Here is a 19,835-nt window from a genome sequence, read left to right as displayed (position 1 = left end):
ACTCTTCATTTGAACGATTTTCTGATTTTTTTTATTTTTCATTTTTTTTTCCTTTTCTCTTTAATTTTCTTTACAGTTAAATCCACGGGGAGCCCACCTGTCCCCCCCCACCGGGGCCGCCTCCCACACCCCGAAACATCCAAATAAATAAATAAATCCCTGCGGGAAGAGGGGGGGGGCACCCACATCCCCCCCACCCCGCTCGGGCTGGAGTAGGGGAGGGGGCAACCGGACCCCCCCCATTCCCATAAGGCTCCCGTGGGAATAGCAGCATCCCCATCCCGTTTTCCCAACACCCCCCACCCGGATCCAGGCACTGGTGTGTCCTGGGGGGAGGAGGAGGGTCAGGAGGTGCTGGGGGGGCTGTGGGGGTCCCTAACTGTCCCCATCGCCCTCCTTCAGCTCCTGGCTGTTCTCCACCTCCTCGGGAATATCCTGCATCCTCAGGAAATCTGGGGAAGAACAGCAGGTTACTCCCCCTTCCCGAAAAAACACCGGGAATCCAGGGTGGGATCTGCCCCCCCCGAACGCAGGGACCCACCTCGGGGGCTGGCGGGGGGGGAGTGGCGGGTCCCCAGGCCCCCCTCGTCCTCCAGGAGCGTGTCCAGGGTGTCCTCGCCCTCCCGCAGCCGGTCGGGATCACCCCCCCGGAATTCCAGCTCGTTCCGGGGGCCGGGGAAGGCGGGGGGGTGTAAGGAGACGCTGATGGGGGGCTGTTGGGGGGAAAGGGGGGAGAGGGGGTCAGGATCGAACCCCTGTGACCCCCCTGGGTGTGGGGGGTTGAGGTCAGACACACTTGTGTCACACATGAGTCAAGTTTTAACTGCCATTGCTGCCTCCCCATACCCCAAATCCAGCTGGGCTGAGCCCAGACACACTCATGTCACACATGACCCCCTCCCTCATCTCCCCCAGCCCCAAATCCAGCTGGGCTGAGCCCAGACACACTCATGTCACACATGACCCCCTCCCCACACCCCAAATTGACCTGGGCTGAGCCCAGACACACTCATGTCACACATGACCCCCTCCCGCATCTCCCCCAGCCCCAAATCCAGCTGGGCTGAGCCCAGACACACTCATGACCCACACCCCCCTCCCATCCCCTCCCGTGCCCACCTGTGGGGGGGTGAAGCTGAGGTACAGCGCGTCCCCGGCGGGGAGGCTCCTGCGCCGGGGCTCGGCCGCCCTGCGTGCCCGGGGCCCCCCCGGCGCCCCCCGCGCCTCCTGCAGCTCCCGCTCGAGCCGCGCGCGCTCCCGCTCGCTGTCCCGCAGCCGCCCCTCCAGCGCCGCCGCCTCCTGCGCCCGCTCCTGGCACAGCGCCCGGCACCGGCCCAGCTCCTCCTGCACCAGCCCGTGCTGCCGCTGCAGCAGCGCCAGCTCAGCCCCCCCGGTGCCCCCCTCGGGTGCGGCGCTGACGGGCACGGCCGGCTGGGACCCCCGGCGGGGCAGCGGCTCCGGCCGCTCCGGCCGCTCCGAGAGCTGCAGCTCCAGCTGCAGGTCCTGCTGGCTCTGCACCACCTGGGGGGCACCAGGGGGTCAGTGGGGACGTGGGGTGATGGGGGCAAAGGGAAGGTCAAGGGGGCAGAGGAGGGCTGCCCCTTGTCCCCCATCCCTGTCCCCCATCCCTGTCCCCCATCCCTGTGCCCCTAATCCCTGTCCCCCCATCCCTGTGCTCCCATCCCTGTCCCCCATCCCTTTTCCCCTCATCCCTTTTCCCCTCGTCCCTGTCCCCCCATCCCTGTCCCCCCGTCCCACCTGGAGCCGCAGCAGGAGCCGGTACAGGTTCACCAAGTGCTGGTTGATCTCCTGGGGGGTGGGGAACAGGATTTTTTGGGGATGAACCCCGAGTTCCCCTAGGGAGGACACACTGAGGCACCCCTCCCCACGAGCCCCTCAGACCCCCCCTCACCTCCTGGGGTCCCCTCGGTGGGACCTGGTTCCCGTTCCCGTCCTGTGGAGAAATCTTGGTGACACCATGGGGGGGACACAGGGCAGGGGCTGGGGGTGTCCCGGAGGGTTCCCCCCCGTGTGTGTGTGAGTTCCCCCCCCACTCACCCGCTGCCCAGCGTCCTGATCCGCCCGGAATTCCAGGGAGCCGTTGAAGCTGCCGGAGTCACCGTCTGTAGGGACAGGTTGGGTCAGCCCCCAGGGGGGTCCTGGGGGTCACCCAAACCCCCCTCCCCAACCCCCCCTTACTGCTGGCGCCGGGGCTGGGGCAGCTCTCGACCTCGGGCGGGTTGTTCTGGTTCGGATCCCGATCCCGGGCACATCCCATGAAAATCTCCTTCAGGCTCTCCACTGTGGGAAGGGCAGTGTGAGACACCCCCCAGCACGGGATCCCCGCCCAACCCCTGCCTCAGCTTCCACACCCAGAACATCTCCCTCCCACCCCATCCCATCCCATCCCACCCCACCCCATCCCATCCCATCCCATCCCATCCCATCCCATCCCATCCCATCCCATCCCATCCCATCCCACCCATCCCATCCCACCCCCACCCCGTACCTTCCCGGATGGCGTCCTGCAGCAGGGCGTCCCCGCGGGGTCCCCAGGTGGGGTCTCCCAGAAAGGGGGTCCCGCGAGGGGCCGTGGGGGGGTCTGTGCAGCCGCTCCCCAGGGCCAGCATGTCCGCGAAGATCCCGACCTTCTCCTCCTGCAGCGCCGCCGTCTGACGGTCCAGCTGCTCCCGGCGCTCTGGGACCGGGACCGGGGTCAGCGGGATCGGGGTCAGGGGGATTGGGGGGGCAGGGATTGAGGGCAGAGGGATTGGGGGGACATGCAGGGAGGGGGTCCTGGGAGCTCAGCCCCCACCTTTCAGCTTCCGCAGGGACGCCTCGGCCTCCGTCTCGATCAGGGGGAAATCCTGGCGGCTGGGACAGCTGGGAATTCCGGGATGGGGAGGGGTCAGAGCCAAGACCCCCCAACCCCACCACCCCACATCCATCCAGCCCCCTGCCCCCTGGGTGGGATCCGAGAGCCCACCCCTACTCTGTGCCCCCCACCCCACAGACATGGGGACCCCTCCACCATCCCGGGGGGTTCCAAAACATCCCAAGGGATTCCAAGACATCCTCTGGGGGGTTCCCCCGTTCCCGGGGGGCACTCACAGGCTCACAGCCTGCTGGATGACCTTCATCCAGTGGTTCCTGTCGTCGCGGGAGGCCGCATGCACCTCGTACATCTCGGGGGGGGCGGCGCTCAGCAGGAACATCCCCTTCTCCTGGTTGGCGATGTCCCGCACGATCAGGTTTTGCAGGGAGATCACGGCCGGCTTGTCCTGCGGGAATGGGGAGGGTTGGGAACGCGGCCCTGGAGCGGCGGCGAGGGCTGGGCTGGGGATGGGATCAGGACTGGGGGGCTCACCAGCATGGGGAAGGTGTATTTCTGGTCCTTCTCTTGCAGGAACACGAGCACGTCCGTCATCAGCAGCACCAGGATGTCTGGGGTGAGCGGAATGGGAGCGGGGTGGGAGGGGGTGAGGCCCCACAATGCCACCCCAAGTACCAGGGCTGCTCTCCCAAATTCAGCCGTGGAGGAGGGGCAGGGGGGTTCTCCCAGCACCCTGGTCCCAGGAACCCCCCTCAACTCCCTGTTTTCCAGCCCCTTCCCACACCTGGAAGGGTCCACTTGCATCCCATTCCCTGGCTCCCAGGTCTCCCAGTATCTCCATCCAGCACTACCCCATTCCTTTACACCCAGATCCACTGATATCCCATTCCCTGCTTTCAAGTCCACTGGTATCCCATTCCCTGCTCCCAGGTGCACTTGTATCCCATTCCTTTACACCCAGGTCCACTTGTATCCCATTCCCTGCTCCCAGTGCCACTGGTATCCCATTCCCTGCTCCCAGGTGCACTGGTATCCCATTCCCTGGCTCCCCCTGCCCCATTCCCATCCCACCTTTGAAGCGCCCTGCCGCGGTTTTCCAGAGCATCCCCCCGCTGTGGACGAGCTTCCTGCGCAGCAGCTCATCCCTGCCGAAGGCGCCGGGGCGGCTCTCCCAGGGCAGGGGCACCTTGGCCCGGGGGTCCACGCGCCGGTAAACGTCCCACAGGCGCCCACGCAGCTCCCAGGCGTGAACCTCCTCGTCCACCCCCGACAGCAGCTCCTTCACCAGCCGCAGCGCCCGCGACAGGTCCTCGCAGTCCCCCTCGTTGTCTGGCAGCAGGGGATGAGGGGGGAGATGGAATTCTGACCCCTCCCTCAACTCCCCCTTTTCCTGCCCCTTCCCACCCAGGTGCCTTTGGAATTCTTTGGATCCTCCCCCCGCTCTGTTCTCTGGGTCCACACAGCCCCCCTCGTTCTCGGGGGTGAGGGGTGGGGACCTGGAATTCTCCCCCCCTCCAATTTCCCAGCCCTTTCCTCCCCGGTACCTTTGGAATTCTTGAGGATGCGCTCGATGAGCACGGGGTACTTGGTGATGCGCTGGGTCACCAGCAGGATGCACTCGGGGACCCCGTGGCGCCGCAGGAGGGGGGACCGGGTCACCCTCTGGGGGGCAAACGGGGACACCCTGTCAGCAGGGACCCCCCCACAAACAGAGGGACCCCCAAAATGGGTGACCCCCCCCTCAGCAGGGACCCCCGAAACTGTGACCCCACCAGTCATGGGGACTCCAACCCCCATCCTGGGGTCCCCCTGGAACAGGGAGCCCCCAGTGCCCATTCTGGGGGGCCTCTCTGGAACAGGAAGCCCCCAGGCCCCACCCTGGGGGTCCCTCAGGAGTGGGGGAGCCCCCCAGGAGCCTACCCTGATGAACTGCTGGAATCTCTTGTCTCGGGCCAGCAGGTCCTTGTACTCCTTGAGGGCCCGGCTGTGTTTGCTGCAGAACTCGGCGTACGCCTTTCGCAGCTGCTCCGCGCTGGGGCCCGAGAACTGCGGGGGTCAGGGGGAATCAGTGACAGGGACCCCCCCTTGCCACCCCTGAGCATCCCCCCCCATCCCCTGGCACTCCCAGCCCAAAGTGTCCCACTCTCCTGCTCCCCCATTCCCACTCTCCTGCTCCCCAACTCCTGCTTCCTCATTCCCGCTCTCCTGCTCCCCCATTCCTGCTCTCCTGATCCCCAACTCCTGCTCCCCCATTCCCGCTCTCCTGCTCCCCCATTCCTGCTCTCCTGCTCCCCAAATCCTGCTCCCCCATTCCCGCTCTCCTGTTCCCCCATTCCTGCTCTCCTGCTCCCCCATTCCTGCTCTCCTGCTCCCCAACTCCTGCTCCCCCATTCCTGGCTCCCTGCTCGTCCATCTCCTGGCACTCAGAACTCCCAGCATCTCCAGTTCCCCCATTCCCATTCCCATTTCCCCATCCCCACCCCCATTCCCCCCATGCCCCATTCCTCCCCCCACACCCCTCATGTCCCCTCCCTGTCCCCACCTGGTTGACGAGGATGTCCCCGAGGCGGTCGATGACGAAGTTCTTGTTGCTGTCCTGGGCCAGCGACTCTCGGCGCCGCTCCAGGAGCTGTGCCAGGAAGCGCTGGTGGAGGAGGCTGAGCTCGTCCAGGCAGGGGAAGATGCGCTGGACGGTGCCCGGGTCGAGCTGCAGCTCCTCCAGCATCGCCCTGCGGAACAGCCCGCCCATGATCTTCAGCGTCCGCACGTGGTGCAGCTCCGTCTGCATCAGCTCTGCGGGGGCACGGCGGGGTCACCCAGGGCGGGCACGGCGGGTGTGGGCACAGGGGGACAGGGACAGGGACAGGGACACCCAGGGGACAGGGATAGGAACCCCCAGGGACAGGACCCTGCATCCCCATCCCTGTGTTCCCATGTCTGTCCCTGCATTCCTGTCCCATCCCTGTGTCTGACACTGCCCTGTCCCCTACCCTGTCCCCGTGTCCCTGTCTCATTCCCATATCCCTGTCCCCTGCCCTGTCCCTGTCCCCTCACCGTAGATGACGTCCTGCCTCTTCATGACGTCCATGCGGAGCTGCTGCAGGAACGTGTTATCCACGGCCAGGCTCCAGGAATCCGCCTCGAACTCCCGCCCGTCGGCCTCCAGGTCGCTCAGCAGCTGGTTCAGGATCACGTCGGGGCCTGGAGGGGGGAGCAGTGGTGGGATTCGGGGTTCCCCTCATGTCCCCCCCCTCATGTCCCCACTCCCGTGTCCCCCCCGTGCCCACCTTCGTCGATGAGCGACTCCACGGAGAGCGTCCGGTTGCGCATGTTGAGGGAATCGGTGGACTGGGACAGGATGCGCCGGATGCCCAGGGGGGACTCATCGTTGAACGTCCTGGAGGGGTGGGTGGGACACGATGGGCACGTTGGGGACACCTCTGGACCCCCCCCGGGCCCCAATTCCCGCCCTTACCCTGAGATGTTGGTGGTGGAGACGCTCTTGGAGAGGGACAGGGAGGGGCGGCCCCGGCGGGAGCCCAGCAGCGTCTGCCGGAAACTCTCCGAGGGGTAGATGGCGGAATTGGGGCGCTCCCGGATGGCATCTGGGGGGGGACACAGCGGGGGGGTCAGGGACAGGACCCCCTGTCACTCCCCAGGGTGTGTGGGGACACCCTGACACAGGGGGAGGGGAGATCTGGGAAGGGAAGGTTTGGGGAGGTTGGGAAGGGAAGGTTTGGGGAGGTTGGGAAGGTTTGGGGAGGTTGGGAAGGTTTGGGAAGGTTGGGAAGGGAAGGTTTGGGGAGGTTGGGAAGGTTTGGGAGGGTTTGGGGAGGTTGGGAAGGGCCCCCACTCACTCTTGTTGCGCAGCGCCACCGACTGCAGGGCTGAGCTGTTCTTCAGTAGCGCCGCCTTCTGCTGCTGCAGGGGGGGCAGGGGGAGGCGTCACTGTCCCCCTGTGTCCCCAAACCCCCCATTCCCGCCCCAGATCCCCCCTGAAGTGTCCAGGCCCGTCCAGCCCACGTTCCCCATGCTCACCTTCTGCTTCACCTTGGTGCAGTTGGGCAGCGTGTCCTTGCAGCGGTTGTGGATGGTGACGTTGCAGGCTGGGGGGGGACACGGGGAGGTGACAAAGACCCTGGGGGGGGGGGAACCCTCCTGCCACCCCCCCTCCCCTGAGCCCGGCAGAGCCGCCGGAGCGACAGGAGCAGATGTGGTGGGAATGCCGTGGGTGGGGACGGCACCCAGAGCTGCAGCTGCCGGGGGACAGCTGGGACACTGCAGGGGGACACGGAGCCCCCAGCCCGGGGATCTGGGATGTGCCAGGCAGGAGAAACCGCCCCCTCCCTGCCTGCTCCACGGCACAAATCCAGGCAGGAGCCGGGCTACAGGAATGGGGATTGCAGGGCCCACCCGCCAAAGCCACCATGGACAAGCCAGCTTGGAAAAGACACCCTGGGAAAGCCACCCTGGGAAAACCATCCTGGAAAAATCGTCCTGGCAAAGACACCCTGGGAAAGCTACTGTGGCAAATCCACCCCGGAAAAGCCACCCTGGGAAAGTTACTGTGGCAAATCCATCTTGGAAAAGCCATCCTGGAAAAAGCCACCCTGATAAAGCCATCCTGGAAAAATCATCTTGGCAAATCCACCCTGGCTAAGCCAGCCTGGCAAAGTCATCCTGGGAAAGCTGCTGTGGCAAATCCACCCCGGCAGTCCCATTTTGGCACATCCACCCCCGGCACAACCACCCTTGGAAGAGTCATCCCGGGATAGCCACTGCGGCAAAGCCCATCTGGCAACGCCACCCCAGCAATTCCGCCCCGGAAAAGCCACCCCGGAAAGAGCCACTGCGGCAAATCCACCCCGGCAAAGCCGCCATGGCAAAGGCACCCCAGGAAAAGCCATTCCAGCCTGGAAAAAGCCACCCTGGGAAAAGCCACTGCGGCAAAGCCACCCCACGAAAAGCCACCCTGGCGATGCCACTGCAGCAAATCCACCCTGGCAGTGCCATCCTGGGAAAAGTCGCCTTGGCAAAGCTGCCACGGTAAACCCACCCCGGCAATTCCAGCCTGGAAAAGCCACCCTGGAAATGCCACCCCTGGCACATCCAGCCCAGGGAAAGCCATCCCGGCAAAGCCAGCCCGGCAATTCTGCCCTGGCAAAGCCACCCCGGGAAAAACCATCCCAGCAAATCCACCCTGGAAAAGCCACCCCAGAGAAGCTGCTGTGGTAGAGCCACCCTGGCAATTCCACCCCAAAAAAACCCCACCCTATCAAACCCAGCCTGGGAATTTTGCCCTGGCAATTCCACCCTGAAAAAAACCACCCCATCAAACCCACCACCCTGGAAATTTTGCCCTGGCAAAGCCACCCTGGCAATTCCACCCTGAAAAAACCACCCCACAAAACCCACCCTGGCAATCCCACCCTGGTAATTCTCCCCCTGGCAACCCCCCCCATCCCCCTCCCCCAGCACTCACTGGGACACACGAGGGCCTCCTTGGCCGTGATGCTCTTGTTGCAGGCGAAGCACATGGTCATGCCCGACACGGAGATGGTGGTGAAGAGGTGCCCGTTGGTGTACCGGGCATCCTTGTCCTTGCCCTCCTTCATCCTGTCCTTGTCCTTGCCCTGCCCGGACAGCGGCCCCGGCCGCCTCAGGGGGCTGCGGCAGCGGGGGGGTCTCCCCGCGGCCCCCCCCGGCCCCCCCGGCGCCCTCGGGGCGCGGCTCATGGCGCTGGCAGCGAGGGCGGCTGACCCCTGGGGTCACTGGGAGCCCTGAGGACGAAGGAGAGACCACCTCGCTCCCGGCGCTCGCCGCCCCAGCATCCCGCCTCCATGGCAACCCTGGCTGCGGAGAGATCCCACTCCCGGCGCCCCGCACCCTGTCCCCATTGGGTGGGGGAGGGGTGACGCTGCCCCGTGGGGGTTGGGGACATCACCCCGCACCCCCCACCCCCCACCTTCTATTTTTAGCCCAACCGGGCGGTTTCACCCTTTTTGCCCCCAAAATGGGGGTGTGGGGAGACGGATGAGCCTCCCAACCCTCCTGGGGGTGGTTTGATTGAGATGGGATGGGGGCTCTGGGTTTCCCACATGGAAAGGGAGGTGTCACCCCGAGTGTCCCTGTGCCCGCCCCAGAGCCCCCCCCTGCCGTGTCCCCTCGGGCATAGAGAGGTCTTTGTGTCCCCCCCCCCCTGCACCAGCCGTGCCTGGCACCGGTTCGGGGCACTGGGGGCACCCACCGACAGCCCCCCCCAAACAGCGGCGCTTTGGGACCCCACATCCCCCTCCCCAGAGCCAAAGAGGGTCCCGGGGTCTGTCCCCACTCCCAAAATCCCCCCCGAGGGTGGGCAGAGGCCGAGGGACCCCCAGCAGGAGGGAGGGAGAGGAGCTGGAGAGGGACCCCACCAACAGGAGACCCCACGGGACACCAGTGGGACCCCACAGGGTAGAGTGGGATCCCATGGGACACCAGTGGGAGCCTGTGGGACTGAGTGGGATCCCGTGGGACAGGGGGGCAACACCAGTGGGACCCCACGGGTCGTGGGACCCCCTGAGACAGGAGTGGGACCCCACAGACACCAGTGGGACCATCTGGGTGAGACCCTGATGGGCCCCCCGTGGGACCCCCCGGGACACGAGTGAGACCCCCGCGGGACCCCAAGGATCCACCGAGAGGGGCCCCCTGGGGTGTGTGGAGGATGTGGGGGGGTCTTGGGGGGGCTCACCCGCTCCTGGCACAGGGGTCCCTCTGCGTCCCCATCCGTGGGGAACGGGGCGCAGGAGCAGCAGCACATCCCGACCCCCGTGCCCTCTCGGCCGCGACAGCACCGCGACATCGCGACATCGGGGCCGCGACATCGGCCCCGCCATCCCCCTCCGTCCCCCCCGCGCTGGTTCCGCCCCTCTCGTTTGTTTGCGCGCCTTTGATTCCCCCTCGCCCCGCCGGGACTGTTTGTTTTGCTCCTCTTTTTGTTCCCCCCCTCCGTTCCTTTGACTTTTTCCTCTGCGCTTTTTCTCGTCTCCCCCTTTTCCTTCCCTTTTATTTCCCGCTTTCTCTCTCCTCATTTTGCCTTTTCCCTCCTTTGTTTTATTTTCCTCCCCCTTTTTTCCTTTCCTCCACTTTTCTCCCCTTTCTTTTCTTTCCACTCTTCCCCCCCCCCGCGCCTCTCTCCCTTTTTTTATGCTTTTTAACTCTTTCCCCCCTTTTTGCCTTTTTATGCTTATTTTCCTTTTTCCTGCTTTTCCCCCTTTCACTTGTTTTCCCCTTTTTTGCTGTTTCCACTCCTCTTTTCTCCTGCTTTCCTCCCTTTTTTTCCTGCTTATTCCCGCTTATTTTCCTTTTTTAATCCGCTATTTCCCCCCACTTTTTAATCTTTCTTTTCTTTTAATTTATTTTTTCACCGTTTTCTCTCTTTTCCTACGACTTTTCTCTCTCCCTGCTTTTTCCTTTGCCGATTCCCATGTTTTCCTCCCTGGTTTGGGCCCCCCCTCGAGGGTCCCCCTGCAGGAAACCAAAACCGCCGCCAGACAAAGGCGGGAGCAGCGGCCGCTTCCTGCTCCCCACCCCCTCCCCGGGCCCCCGTCTGGGACCCCCCACTCTGCCTGGGACCCCCGCAGCACCCCCAAAGCCCTCACACCCCAAAACCCCTCACTGCGCAACGAGTGACCCCCACCCCAAAACACGCCCCGCGATGTTCCGGCATCGCTCTGGAAACCATTTTGGGGTGGGGTCTCACCCCCTCACCCTCTTGGGGGAGCCCACCCAGGGGGTCACGGTGCACCCTGAATAGGGGACATTTGGGGACACGAGTCACCGTGCGGCTGCAAGACCCCGGAGGGGGCTGTAAGGACCCCCACGCCCCCCATCAGCGGAGACCCCAACACAAAGCCCCCCGCGCCCCAAAGCCCCCCAAACCCAATCCGCCGCCACAAACCGGCTGTCGGGCCACGCGGCTTCTCCGTGCGGGGAATTTGGGGGGGTCCCCCCACTCCTCAACTTCCGACCCCCCCCCCAACTTCCGACCCCCCACACACACCCTGTTCGCAGGGGGCGGGAAGTTTCCTGCGCTTTAAATAGAAACGGGGCTTTTTGGGTTCCTGTTCCTGCGCTGGACCCACCTCTCCCCGCCGCGGGCGCCCGAAAACTTGCGAGGAGTTTTGGGGGTCCTGTCACACCCCCCCTGAAAAAAAACCCCACTTGGGACGGCTGGGAAGGGCGAGGAGGAGGGGGAGGATATAAACCCCCCAAGCCCCCCGAAAAGCGACGTTTTGAAGGATCTGAACCCCGAAGGAGCTCCACGGAGCTGCTGGGGGTGAGTCCCCCCTTTTTGGGGGGGCGGTTCTCCCCTTTTTAGGTCGGTCCCCCCCATCCATTTTAGGGACAGCCCCCCTCCCCTGCTGCCACCCCGGCGTCGAACAAAGCCACGGCCGCGGCAACAAAAGACCCCGCTGGGCAGGGCCGGGACTCACGGGGGGACCCCCAACAGCTCCGGTCCCCCCCGCAGAAATCGGGGCGTTCTCCCACACCTCCCCTCGCCCCCAGATTTGCCCCCCCCGGGCATTTGAAGCCCCCGGGGTCGGGAGTTCCCCATATGTCCCATCCGCCGGCCCGAGAGTCGCGCTGCATTTGGGGGTCCCCTTGGGAGCCGTCCCCTCCCCGTGAACCCCCAAAACCCCTCCTGCCCTCCTCCCTCGGGTCTGGGTGGGGCGAAAATCACTGAGGACGAAACTTTTCTTTAAACAAAAACCACCATTTCCCCACACCCGGGGCGGTGCAGGAACCAAAAACCACTTCCCCTCGCCCTCCCCTAAAACCACCCCCTGAGCCCCCCAAAATCCGTCCCTTGAGTCCCCAAACCGCCTCCTGAGCTCCCCAGAGCGGGAACCCCCAAACCCACAGGGCTCAGACCCGACCAACTCAGCGCATCCAAGGGCAGGGAGGGAGGGGGCGGCGGCTCCAGGGTTTTTCCCCTCCAAAATCCACGTTTTTAGGGTACCTCGATGCTGGGGGTCACAGCGTTGCCCTCCCCGGTCCCCCCTCTGCCCGACGGCCTCGCGCGCACAAAGCCTCACGGGGTCCCCTGTGAGTCCCCTGTGACCCCCTGTGCCTCCCGGCGTTTCTGCCACGCGGGCATTGCCACATGTTCGCTCCCCGCACTCCCCAGTCACGGGGTCGGAGCCTCGGCCGCGCCCCCCGAGCCTCAGGGTCCCCATCCCGACCCCCGACCCCTTTGTGTCCAAAGGAGCGATGAAATTATGGGGGTCCCTAAACTTCCCCCTCCCCGCCAACCAAGAGGGAAGGCGACACTTCCTCATCCTCATCCTCATCCTCCGTCACCCAAAACCTCGCGCTCGCGTGAAACGGCGGCGGGAAGAGTCCGGGGAACTTTGGGGTCGCAGAAGTTGGGGAGGCACACGGGGTCCCCGGAGCTGCGGGAGGGGGTGGGTGGTCCCGGTTCTGGGGACGGTGCGGGCGGGGGGGTTATGTCCTACCAGGACCCCCCGCCCCACAGCGGGGTCCTCGCCCCCTTCCCGCATGCCCCTCTTGGCTCGGGACCCCCAAAGAGCGTAACTCCCACCCCCCCAACACATCACGAGCATCATCCCGCGAACCCCGCAAAACCCCCAATCCCCCCCCGGCCGCGCGGGGAAGGGCAGAGCCCCCTCCCCAAGTCGGGGTGAGGAGGGTGGGATGGGGTGACCCCCCCCGAAACAGGAGCAGGGAGGGACAAGCCCCCCCACCCCAAAAAGAGGGTGAGAGGAGGAGGGACACCCTGGCTCGGGGCGGGGTGGGGGACCCACCTTGGCGCGATCGCCCCTGACTCGCGACAGGGACTCGATACGGGACATAATCCGGGGAGCGCTCCCGGCTCCCTCCCGGTGTTCCCGGTGCCTCCCGGCTCCTTCCCGGCTCCTTCCCGGTGCTCCCGGGCCCTCCCGGTGCCCGCCGGTCCCGCCCCCCGGGGGCGGGTCTCACCCCCCCCCCTTCCCCCCCGGCCTCGTGCTGCCCGCGGGGCCTTTGTTCCAGAGGGGTCCCCGGGGCCGGGCTGGGAACCCCGGGATCCAGCCGGGAACCAACCGGGAACCAGCCGGGATCCAGCCGGGATCACCCTCCCTCGGGATTGGTACCCTGAAGTCACCCCGGCGTCTCCCCCGGGATTGGCGTCCCGAGGGATTGGTGCCCCAGCACTCCCTGGATTCAGCATCCCGAGGGATCAGCATCCCCCGGGATCAGGACTTCGGCATCCCGAGGGATCGGTGGATCGGAATCCCCCCCTCCCCCATCCCAGTGTCCCCTGGGATTGGCATCCCTTGGGATTGGGCCCCCAGCATCCCCTGGGATCAGCACCCCGATCCTCTGGGATCGGGACCTCAGCATCCCATGGGATAGGCACCCAGACATCCCTCGGGATTGGGCTCTGGAATCACCCCAGCATCCCTCGGGATCAACACCCCAGCATCCCACGGGATCTGTATCCCAGCACCCTCCAGGATCAGCATCCCGAGGGATCAGCATCCCATGGGATCTGTGGCCCAGCATCCCAAGGGATCAGCCCCTGCTCTCATCCCAGATCACAGCCCGCCGTCCCTTGGGATTGGTGCCTGGAGACACCCTGGATCACAGCCCAGTATCCCTTGGAACAGTCCCCAGAGACACCCTGGATCACAGCCCAGTATCCCTTGGGATTGGTCCCCAGACACCCTGGATCAGGCCACAGAATCCCGGGATCATCCCGGGATGTCCCCCCGGCTCCGGCCCAGCATTCCCGGGATCGTCCCTCGGAGTCCCCCCTGTTCCGGCCCCGGGTGGGGCCCCCAAGTCCGCCCCTTCCTCCTCTCCTGCCTCAGTTTCCCCCTCCCAGCTTCCGTGGAACCCCCTTTGGGAACAGCCCCATCCCAGGGCGACACCAAGGCTGGGATCCCCCAAACCGGCAGCAAATCCCATGGGATTCCAACCCCCCCGGAGCCCCCCGAGCCCTGGATACCCCCGGAGCACCGTTTTGGGGGACACACAAATCCTAACTACGTTTCCTCCCTTTTGGGGGCTTTTATCTCCCAGCTGGAGCAAACCCAGGCTGGACCCTTCCCGGGAACGCAGCTCTGGGGGTGCTGTCGCTTCCCAGGGACAGAAACTTGGGATAAAGGTCTATTTCAGGGAGATGTCGCTTTTTCTCCCTAAAGCAGTGGCTTGGGAGCGGCTTTGGCAGCGGGAGCCGGGCCGGCCTCGCCTGGTTGAACATTAACTCCGGCCGGGATAAGCCGGGATTTATCGGCTGGATCCCGAGATAACGCTCCCGGCCCCGGCTGCGGCTTTTTGGGGACCCCAAAGTCCCCATGCGTCCCCAGGGGAGCCCCGGGGACGAAGCCACCCCCCTGCTTTGGGGTGCCAACGGCTCCTCGGGGAATAAATTATCCCTTTTCCCCACTTTTCCGAGCCTGGGGGATGGGGACAAGGCCGGGTGGCACCGGAGAGAGTCGGTGGCACTTGGGTTAATGAATAACCAGGAAAAGCCACCGGTGCCATGGAGAGGTGTCACCATTCCCGGTTCCCAGATACCCCCCTTTTCCTACGGAAAACAGCTCCCGGGAAAGGGAATGTGTCAAATCCAGCCCCTGCAAATCCCGCGGGAGAGGGGAGGGATGGACCCGCGGAGGGCGGGATGGACCCGTGGAAGGCATTCCCAGGGAAAAGGAAAAGTTGGGATGCAGGAAAACTTGCAGTATCCCAATCCCAGGGTCGCAGCAGATCCCTGGAAGTGGCTGGGCCTCATTTCTGACTCATTCCCAGCTCGCTCCCGGGTCTCGTTCCGGGGCTGCCAAGGCCGGATTTTAATTAAACTGCGGATTTTAATTAACTCCCGGTCCCCAAAGCGGAATCGAACCCGGGGGGGAATCCCAGAGGGGGGGCCGAGGTCACTCTCCCCCTTTCACCCCCGTTCCCGATTCCTCATTCCCTCCTGGATTCACCCCCGGCCGAGCTTTGCTCCCCCTCCCCCTTCGCGGCCGTTACCCCAAAACAGCCCCAAAACCCGCGGAAGGAAACCCTGGAGAGGCCTCCGGATGCTCCGGGGGGAGCCGGGGGGGGGGCCCGGTGCCACTTCCCACGTGGATCCGCACTGGAAAACCCCCCGGAGGCGAAAGGGAAGCGGAAAACTCGGGAAGGGGGGAATGGGGGGGCTGCGGCTGCTCCCCCCTACTGGGGTCCCCCCAAACCCCCAACATCCCCCTTTTCCACCACGTGCCGGCTCCGTGTCCCGCTGTCCCGACCCCCTTCCCACCCCCATCCCGATCCCAAACCGGATCCAGAGCCCCCCCCCGCCAAAAGCGCCCCCCAACTTCCAGGCGCCTTTTCCCTATAAAATCCCTAACAAATAACAAAAAAAAGCCCTAATAAAAAATCCCAATAAACCGGGGATTTCGGCGCCCTGCGGCCCCTCCGGGGCGTTGGGAAGAGGTCGGAGCCGTTCCCGACGGGCGGTTCCGGATACCGCGGCTGCTCCAGGCGGGATTGGGAGCCGGGGGGGGCTCGGGGCCCCCCCAGATGGGAACAGCTGGCGGCTGATCCGGCGGGAAGAGCGGGAGGAGGAGGAGGGAGATCGGGGATTAACGGCTCCACATGGCGGTGAATCGGGGCCGCTCGGGGGTCTGGGGGGGGGGCTACGGCGGTTTTGCCTCCCCCAAAACGGGGGGTGCGACAGCCACGAGGACAAAGCCACCGGCGGCCACCGTGTCCCTCGTGCCTCAGCTTCCCCCCCCGAGCCCCCCAAAAACGGGACTGGGGAAGGAGACGGGCCCCCCCCGGGGGCTGTGGAGGGAGAGAGACCCCCCCGCACCCCTCGGGGCCACGAAAGCCCCCCATGAACAGGCGGGAAATGGGGAAACTGAGGGGAACGGGGTTGGGTCGTGGCGGTGCCGCTCCCGGGAAGGATCCGCTTGGGATCCGTTCCCGGAGCACATTCCCGGGTTTCCCCCCATCCCCCTTTTAGATCCTTAAGTCTGGAAAACAGCGCGGGACGGAGCCGGGCGGGAGTGGGGAAACTGAGGCAGCGCATCCCTGACCCCCCCATCCCGTTATCCCACCACCCGGGATCCCGGGATCTCCCGCCGGTTCCCGGGAACGGATCCCACCCCCCGCTCTCGCTTTTCCCTACCTTCGTCTTCCCGGTCATCCTGCGGATGAAGCTGAGGGTCCTGTCCAGGGGGGTCCCGTCCCGGTCCGGGGGGGTCCCCACCTCCCCCGCCAGCCGCGCGTCGCTCCCGGCGCTGCGGGAGGAGGATCCCGCTGGATGATCCCGACGGGCGATGCCGCTGGACGATCCCGCCGGACAATCCCGCTCTGTCCCCGCCGGGAACGGGGAGGAGCGTCCGTGTCCCCTCCCCGCTCCCGGCTGGGCCATCACAGAGCCCCCTCTGTGCCCCCAGAGCCCTCTCTGTGCCCCCAGAGCCACCCCAGAGCCCCCTCTGTACCCCCAGAGCCCCCTCTGTGCCCCCAGAGCCCCCTCTGTGCCCCTAGAGCCCCCTCTGTGCCCCCAGAGCCACCTCCCCGATGACCCCCACGTGTCGCCTCCCCCCCGATTTGGGGAGGGGGGAGGAGGGTCCCGGATTTGGGGGGGACAGCCCCGAGGTTGGGGAGGGGGGTGCAGGTGTCCTGGGTGTTCTACCTCCTTGGGGACACCCTGGGGGGGGCGAGGGGGAGGGCAAGGCACCCTCGGAGGGGAAGAAATCCCCCTTGGAAGGGACAAATCCCCCTTGGAGGGGACAAAGCACCCTTGGAGGGGGACGAGCCGCTCCTGGAGGGGACAAGGGCCCTGCTCCCCACCCATCCCTGGGGACACAGGGAAGGGACGTGGCCGAGGGTCACAGGGACCACCCAGCACCACCCTTTGCAGCGCGGTGGGTCAGGGCCACCGTGTCCCCATCCTTGTCCCCACTCTGTCTCCATCCTTGTCCCCATCCCTGTCCCTGTCCCTGTCCCTGTCCCCATCCCTGTCCCTGTCCCTGTCCCCATCCCTGTCCCTGTCCCCATCCCTGTCCCCATCCCTGTCCCCATCCCTGTCCCTGTCCCCATCCCTGTCCCTGTCCCTGTCCTCGCCCGTCCCCGCGGGGCTCGGGGCCAGCCCCCGGCGTGACGATTCCCGGGAACAACCTCCCTAATGAGGACGGGAATGGGCTGTGACAGGAGCGGGGAGGGGAGGAGAGGGACAGTGCGGGGCCAGGAGGGGGACAGGGAGGGGACAGGAGCGGGACACTGTCCCCCGCAGCCTTGGTGACACCGATGTGACTGAGTGAGTTGTGTCGGGTCTCAGCCCGCGGCACACATGGGACAGGGGGGGTCTGGCAGCGCGGGGACAGGGAGGGGACACGGGGGACACAGGGAGGGGACAGGGAGGGGACACGGGGGACACGGGGACTCACCCGCTGAGCAGGCTCTGCTGGGAGGCGAACGAGGGAATCTCGGTAGCTGAAAAGGGGAAAGGAATTAAAAAAGGGCCTCGAGGAGCTGCCGGGGAGGGGAGATAATTAACTGGGGGGGGTGTGGATAATTAATTAACTGTGGTGGCAGCGCCATCGATCGCGGGTCGTTACCGGGGACAGCGCCGGGGCTACACGGGGGGCCCCGGGGGGTCCCGACTCACCCTCCTGGCTGGAGATGACGCCGAGGGAGGCGGATTTGGAGCGGGACCAGCCGCGGGAGCGGGAACGGGCCCGGGGCGATGGGAGCCTCCGAGCGTCCTCCTGCAGCGGGGACAGCGACAGGGACAGTGGCACTGGCACCCCCACACCGAGGGCAGCCACAGGAGGGTCCCAGGGGGTCCCTTCCCGATGTTGGTCCCCAAAAGGAAGCTGCATCCCAGGGGGTGACACGGTTGGGAAGGAGTGTCCTGGTCCCAGGAAAGTCACTTCAACTGACAGTAAATCCACTCTGGACAGTGGCAAGGCCACCAGGGCCATGATCAAACCACCAGGACAATGGCAAAGCCGCTCAGGGTCACGGCAAAGCCCCCCCCAAAATGATGGTAGAGCCACTTTGGGGTGATGGCAGAGCCACCAGGGCGATGTCCCCTGTGCCCCCCCAGAAGGTGGGTGCTGTGACAGAACCCCCGGGGTGACAGGAGGGTCCCACCTGTGCCCGCTGCACATCGGCCTCGTCCTCCTCCTCATCCTGGGACAGCAGTGACTCCAGGTCATCGCTGGAGTGAACCAGGGGGGCTCTCCGAGGGTCCCGGCGGTGCCGGCACAGCCCCCCCAGCCCCTCGGAGCTGGAGTCCAGCTCGGGGCTCACCCTGCGGTGGGGGGACATGAGGAGGACTCTGAGCCCTGAATTTGGGTGATCAGGAGAGGGGACAGGGACAGGGGGAGTTCCTGGACCTCTGGATTTTGAGGGGTTCAGGGGCACGGGGAGGTCCTGGACCTCTGGATTTTGGGGTGGGCCTGGAGGTGGGGGTCTGGGGAGGGTCCCCCCTTACCTGAGCTGGTCGTAGCCCGGGACCCCCCGCAGCTCCTTGCCCGGTTCCCAGCTGTGCCGGCGGAACGGATCCAGGGGGCTCCGGAGGGTCCTGGCTCTGCGCAGGGGCACCCCCTGGAATGGCCCTTCCTCCTCCTCCTCCTCCTCGTGCTGCGGCTCCCAGGCCGTGCCGGGCTCCAGGACGGACACACAGCGGCGCCGCCGCAGCCGGACCCCCCCGGGGGGCTCGGGGATGTCGGGGGGCTCCATGAGCTGCTCAGGGCCGGGCGCTGCGGGAAGAGCCCCCGGGGGGATGAGGGGGGGTTGGGGGAGATTTGGGGGGGGCCCAGCCCAGCCGTGGGATGAGTTTGGGGGAGTCTCAGCCGAGCTCTGCCCCTCCCCAGCCCCGGATTTGGGGTTGGGCGTCAGGGCCGTGCTCTGGGGGAGGGACATTCCCGTTCCCGTTTGAGGGTCCCCAAACCCCTGCGGGGGGGTCGGAACTCACAAACCCACCCCCCCTTCCCGGAGCCGAGCTCTCCTGGTTACTCATTAAACTCCCAGGAATTTGGCCGGGATGAAGGGGTTGGGAAGGGGGATGTGGAGTGTGAATGGGGGGTGGGGGGACACCCTGCAGGGATGTGGCTCATCCAGACCTCGGGGGGATGAACCCCCCAAACCAACCCCCTGGAGTGGTCCAGCCACGGGAGAGGAGGATCAGGGGGCTCTGGAGGGACCTGGGATTGGGATGGGACCTTGGGGGGGAATTGGGATGGGATCTGGGGGTTTTCTGGGTTGGGAACTGGGGTGGGATCTGGGGAGAGGTCGGTCTGGCCATGTGTCCCCCGCACCCCAAAACGCCACGTGAGTCTGGGGAAACCCCAGAGAATCCTGGCATCCCTCCCAACACCTCAACACCTCCCGAGCATCCCAACAGCCCTCCCAGGATACCGACACCTCTCCCAAAACCCCAACACCCCCCGAACATCCCGACCCAGTTGCCCCTCCCTGGGCCACATCCCCCCGCCTCCTTTCCCCCCTCCAGGTGGATCCCAGGCTGCTCCCAGCAGCTCCCCTGGATTCCTGTACCCCATCCCATCCCTCCAGTCCCACAATCCCCAAATCCCAAGCCCGTTCTGGGGTGGTGCATCCTCCCCTGGCCCCAATTGGACTCACCCCACGGGGGACTGGGAGGGACTGGGATGAGTGGGATGAGGGGGATGAGCTCAGTCGTTTTCCTGTTTTTACATTCCCAGCCCAGTCAGCTGATAAAAAAAAAAAAAAACACTTTCCTTTATGGATCTGCCCTTGGATCTGCCCGGGATCCGCCACAAACACGGAATTGGAAATTTGGGATCAGAAATAAGTGAAGAGCCGTCGCTCCGGGGTGGCTCCAACACGGAAAACCACAGCTCTTCCCAAAAAACCACGAGGCCCAAGTAGATTCAGGGACTCCCAGGCTCATCCAGGTGCCCAGGAAAAAAAACCTGGGATCCCAAAGGGATCCAGGAACAGTAGGATGATGGCACTGCCCTCCCAGCTGGGAATCTCA

General features: G+C 65.4%; 2 protein-coding genes across 4 annotated transcripts in view; one reads left to right on the top strand and one right to left on the bottom strand.

Moving 5' to 3' along the window:
• The window catches only part of LOC126647899 (protein S100-A10), a 136,382-nt gene that overhangs the window by 9,280 nt on the left and 107,267 nt on the right, over window positions 1–19,835 (top strand). The window lies entirely within an intron of this gene.
• ARHGEF2 (Rho/Rac guanine nucleotide exchange factor 2) lies at window positions 100–16,115 on the bottom strand. Of its 3 annotated transcripts, none has more exons than XM_050330373.1 (22): window positions 12,643–12,769; window positions 8,316–8,466; window positions 6,872–6,939; window positions 6,691–6,754; window positions 6,309–6,438; window positions 6,121–6,230; window positions 5,888–6,034; window positions 5,376–5,626; window positions 4,754–4,879; window positions 4,378–4,495; window positions 3,905–4,162; window positions 3,368–3,444; window positions 3,112–3,281; window positions 2,816–2,883; window positions 2,510–2,698; window positions 2,200–2,301; window positions 2,059–2,123; window positions 1,913–1,954; window positions 1,759–1,809; window positions 1,120–1,521; window positions 542–713; window positions 100–452 (listed from the first exon to the last, which is right to left on the bottom strand). In XM_050330373.1, the coding sequence occupies exons 1-22, from the start codon at window positions 12,688–12,690 to the stop codon at window positions 376–378; spliced, it is 2,886 nt and encodes a 961-aa protein (XP_050186330.1). In that variant the 5' UTR covers window positions 12,691–12,769; the 3' UTR covers window positions 100–375. The 3 variants fall into 3 exon arrangements, with proteins under 3 accessions (XP_050186330.1, XP_050186331.1, XP_050186328.1); XM_050330374.1 differs by lacking the exon at window positions 12,643–12,769 and adding an exon at window positions 15,993–16,115 and having other exon boundaries at window positions 101–452; XM_050330371.1 differs by lacking the exon at window positions 12,643–12,769 and having other exon boundaries at window positions 101–452; window positions 8,316–8,578.

This window comes from Myiozetetes cayanensis, unplaced genomic scaffold (genome assembly GCF_022539395.1).
Source record: "Myiozetetes cayanensis isolate MyiCay16 unplaced genomic scaffold, myiCay2020 scf41, whole genome shotgun sequence".
NCBI classification, from domain to species: domain Eukaryota; kingdom Metazoa; phylum Chordata; class Aves; order Passeriformes; family Tyrannidae; genus Myiozetetes; species Myiozetetes cayanensis.
Note: the sequence above shows the minus strand (reverse complement) of the source record. Positions and strands in the feature narration are given on the sequence as shown.

Coding starts and splice junctions, on each gene's coding strand:
- ARHGEF2 (XM_050330371.1), bottom strand. CDS start 8,568: ATGAGCCGCGCCCCGAGGGCGCCGGGGGGGCCGGGGGGGGCCGCGGGG. Junction 4,880..5,375: donor GGGACATCCTCGTCAACCAG/GTGGGGACAGGG, acceptor TGACCCCCGCAG/TTCTCGGGCCCCAGCGCGGA. Junction 2,699..2,815: donor GTCCCTGCGGAAGCTGAAAG/GTGGGGGCTGAG, acceptor TCCCGGTCCCAG/AGCGCCGGGAGCAGCTGGAC.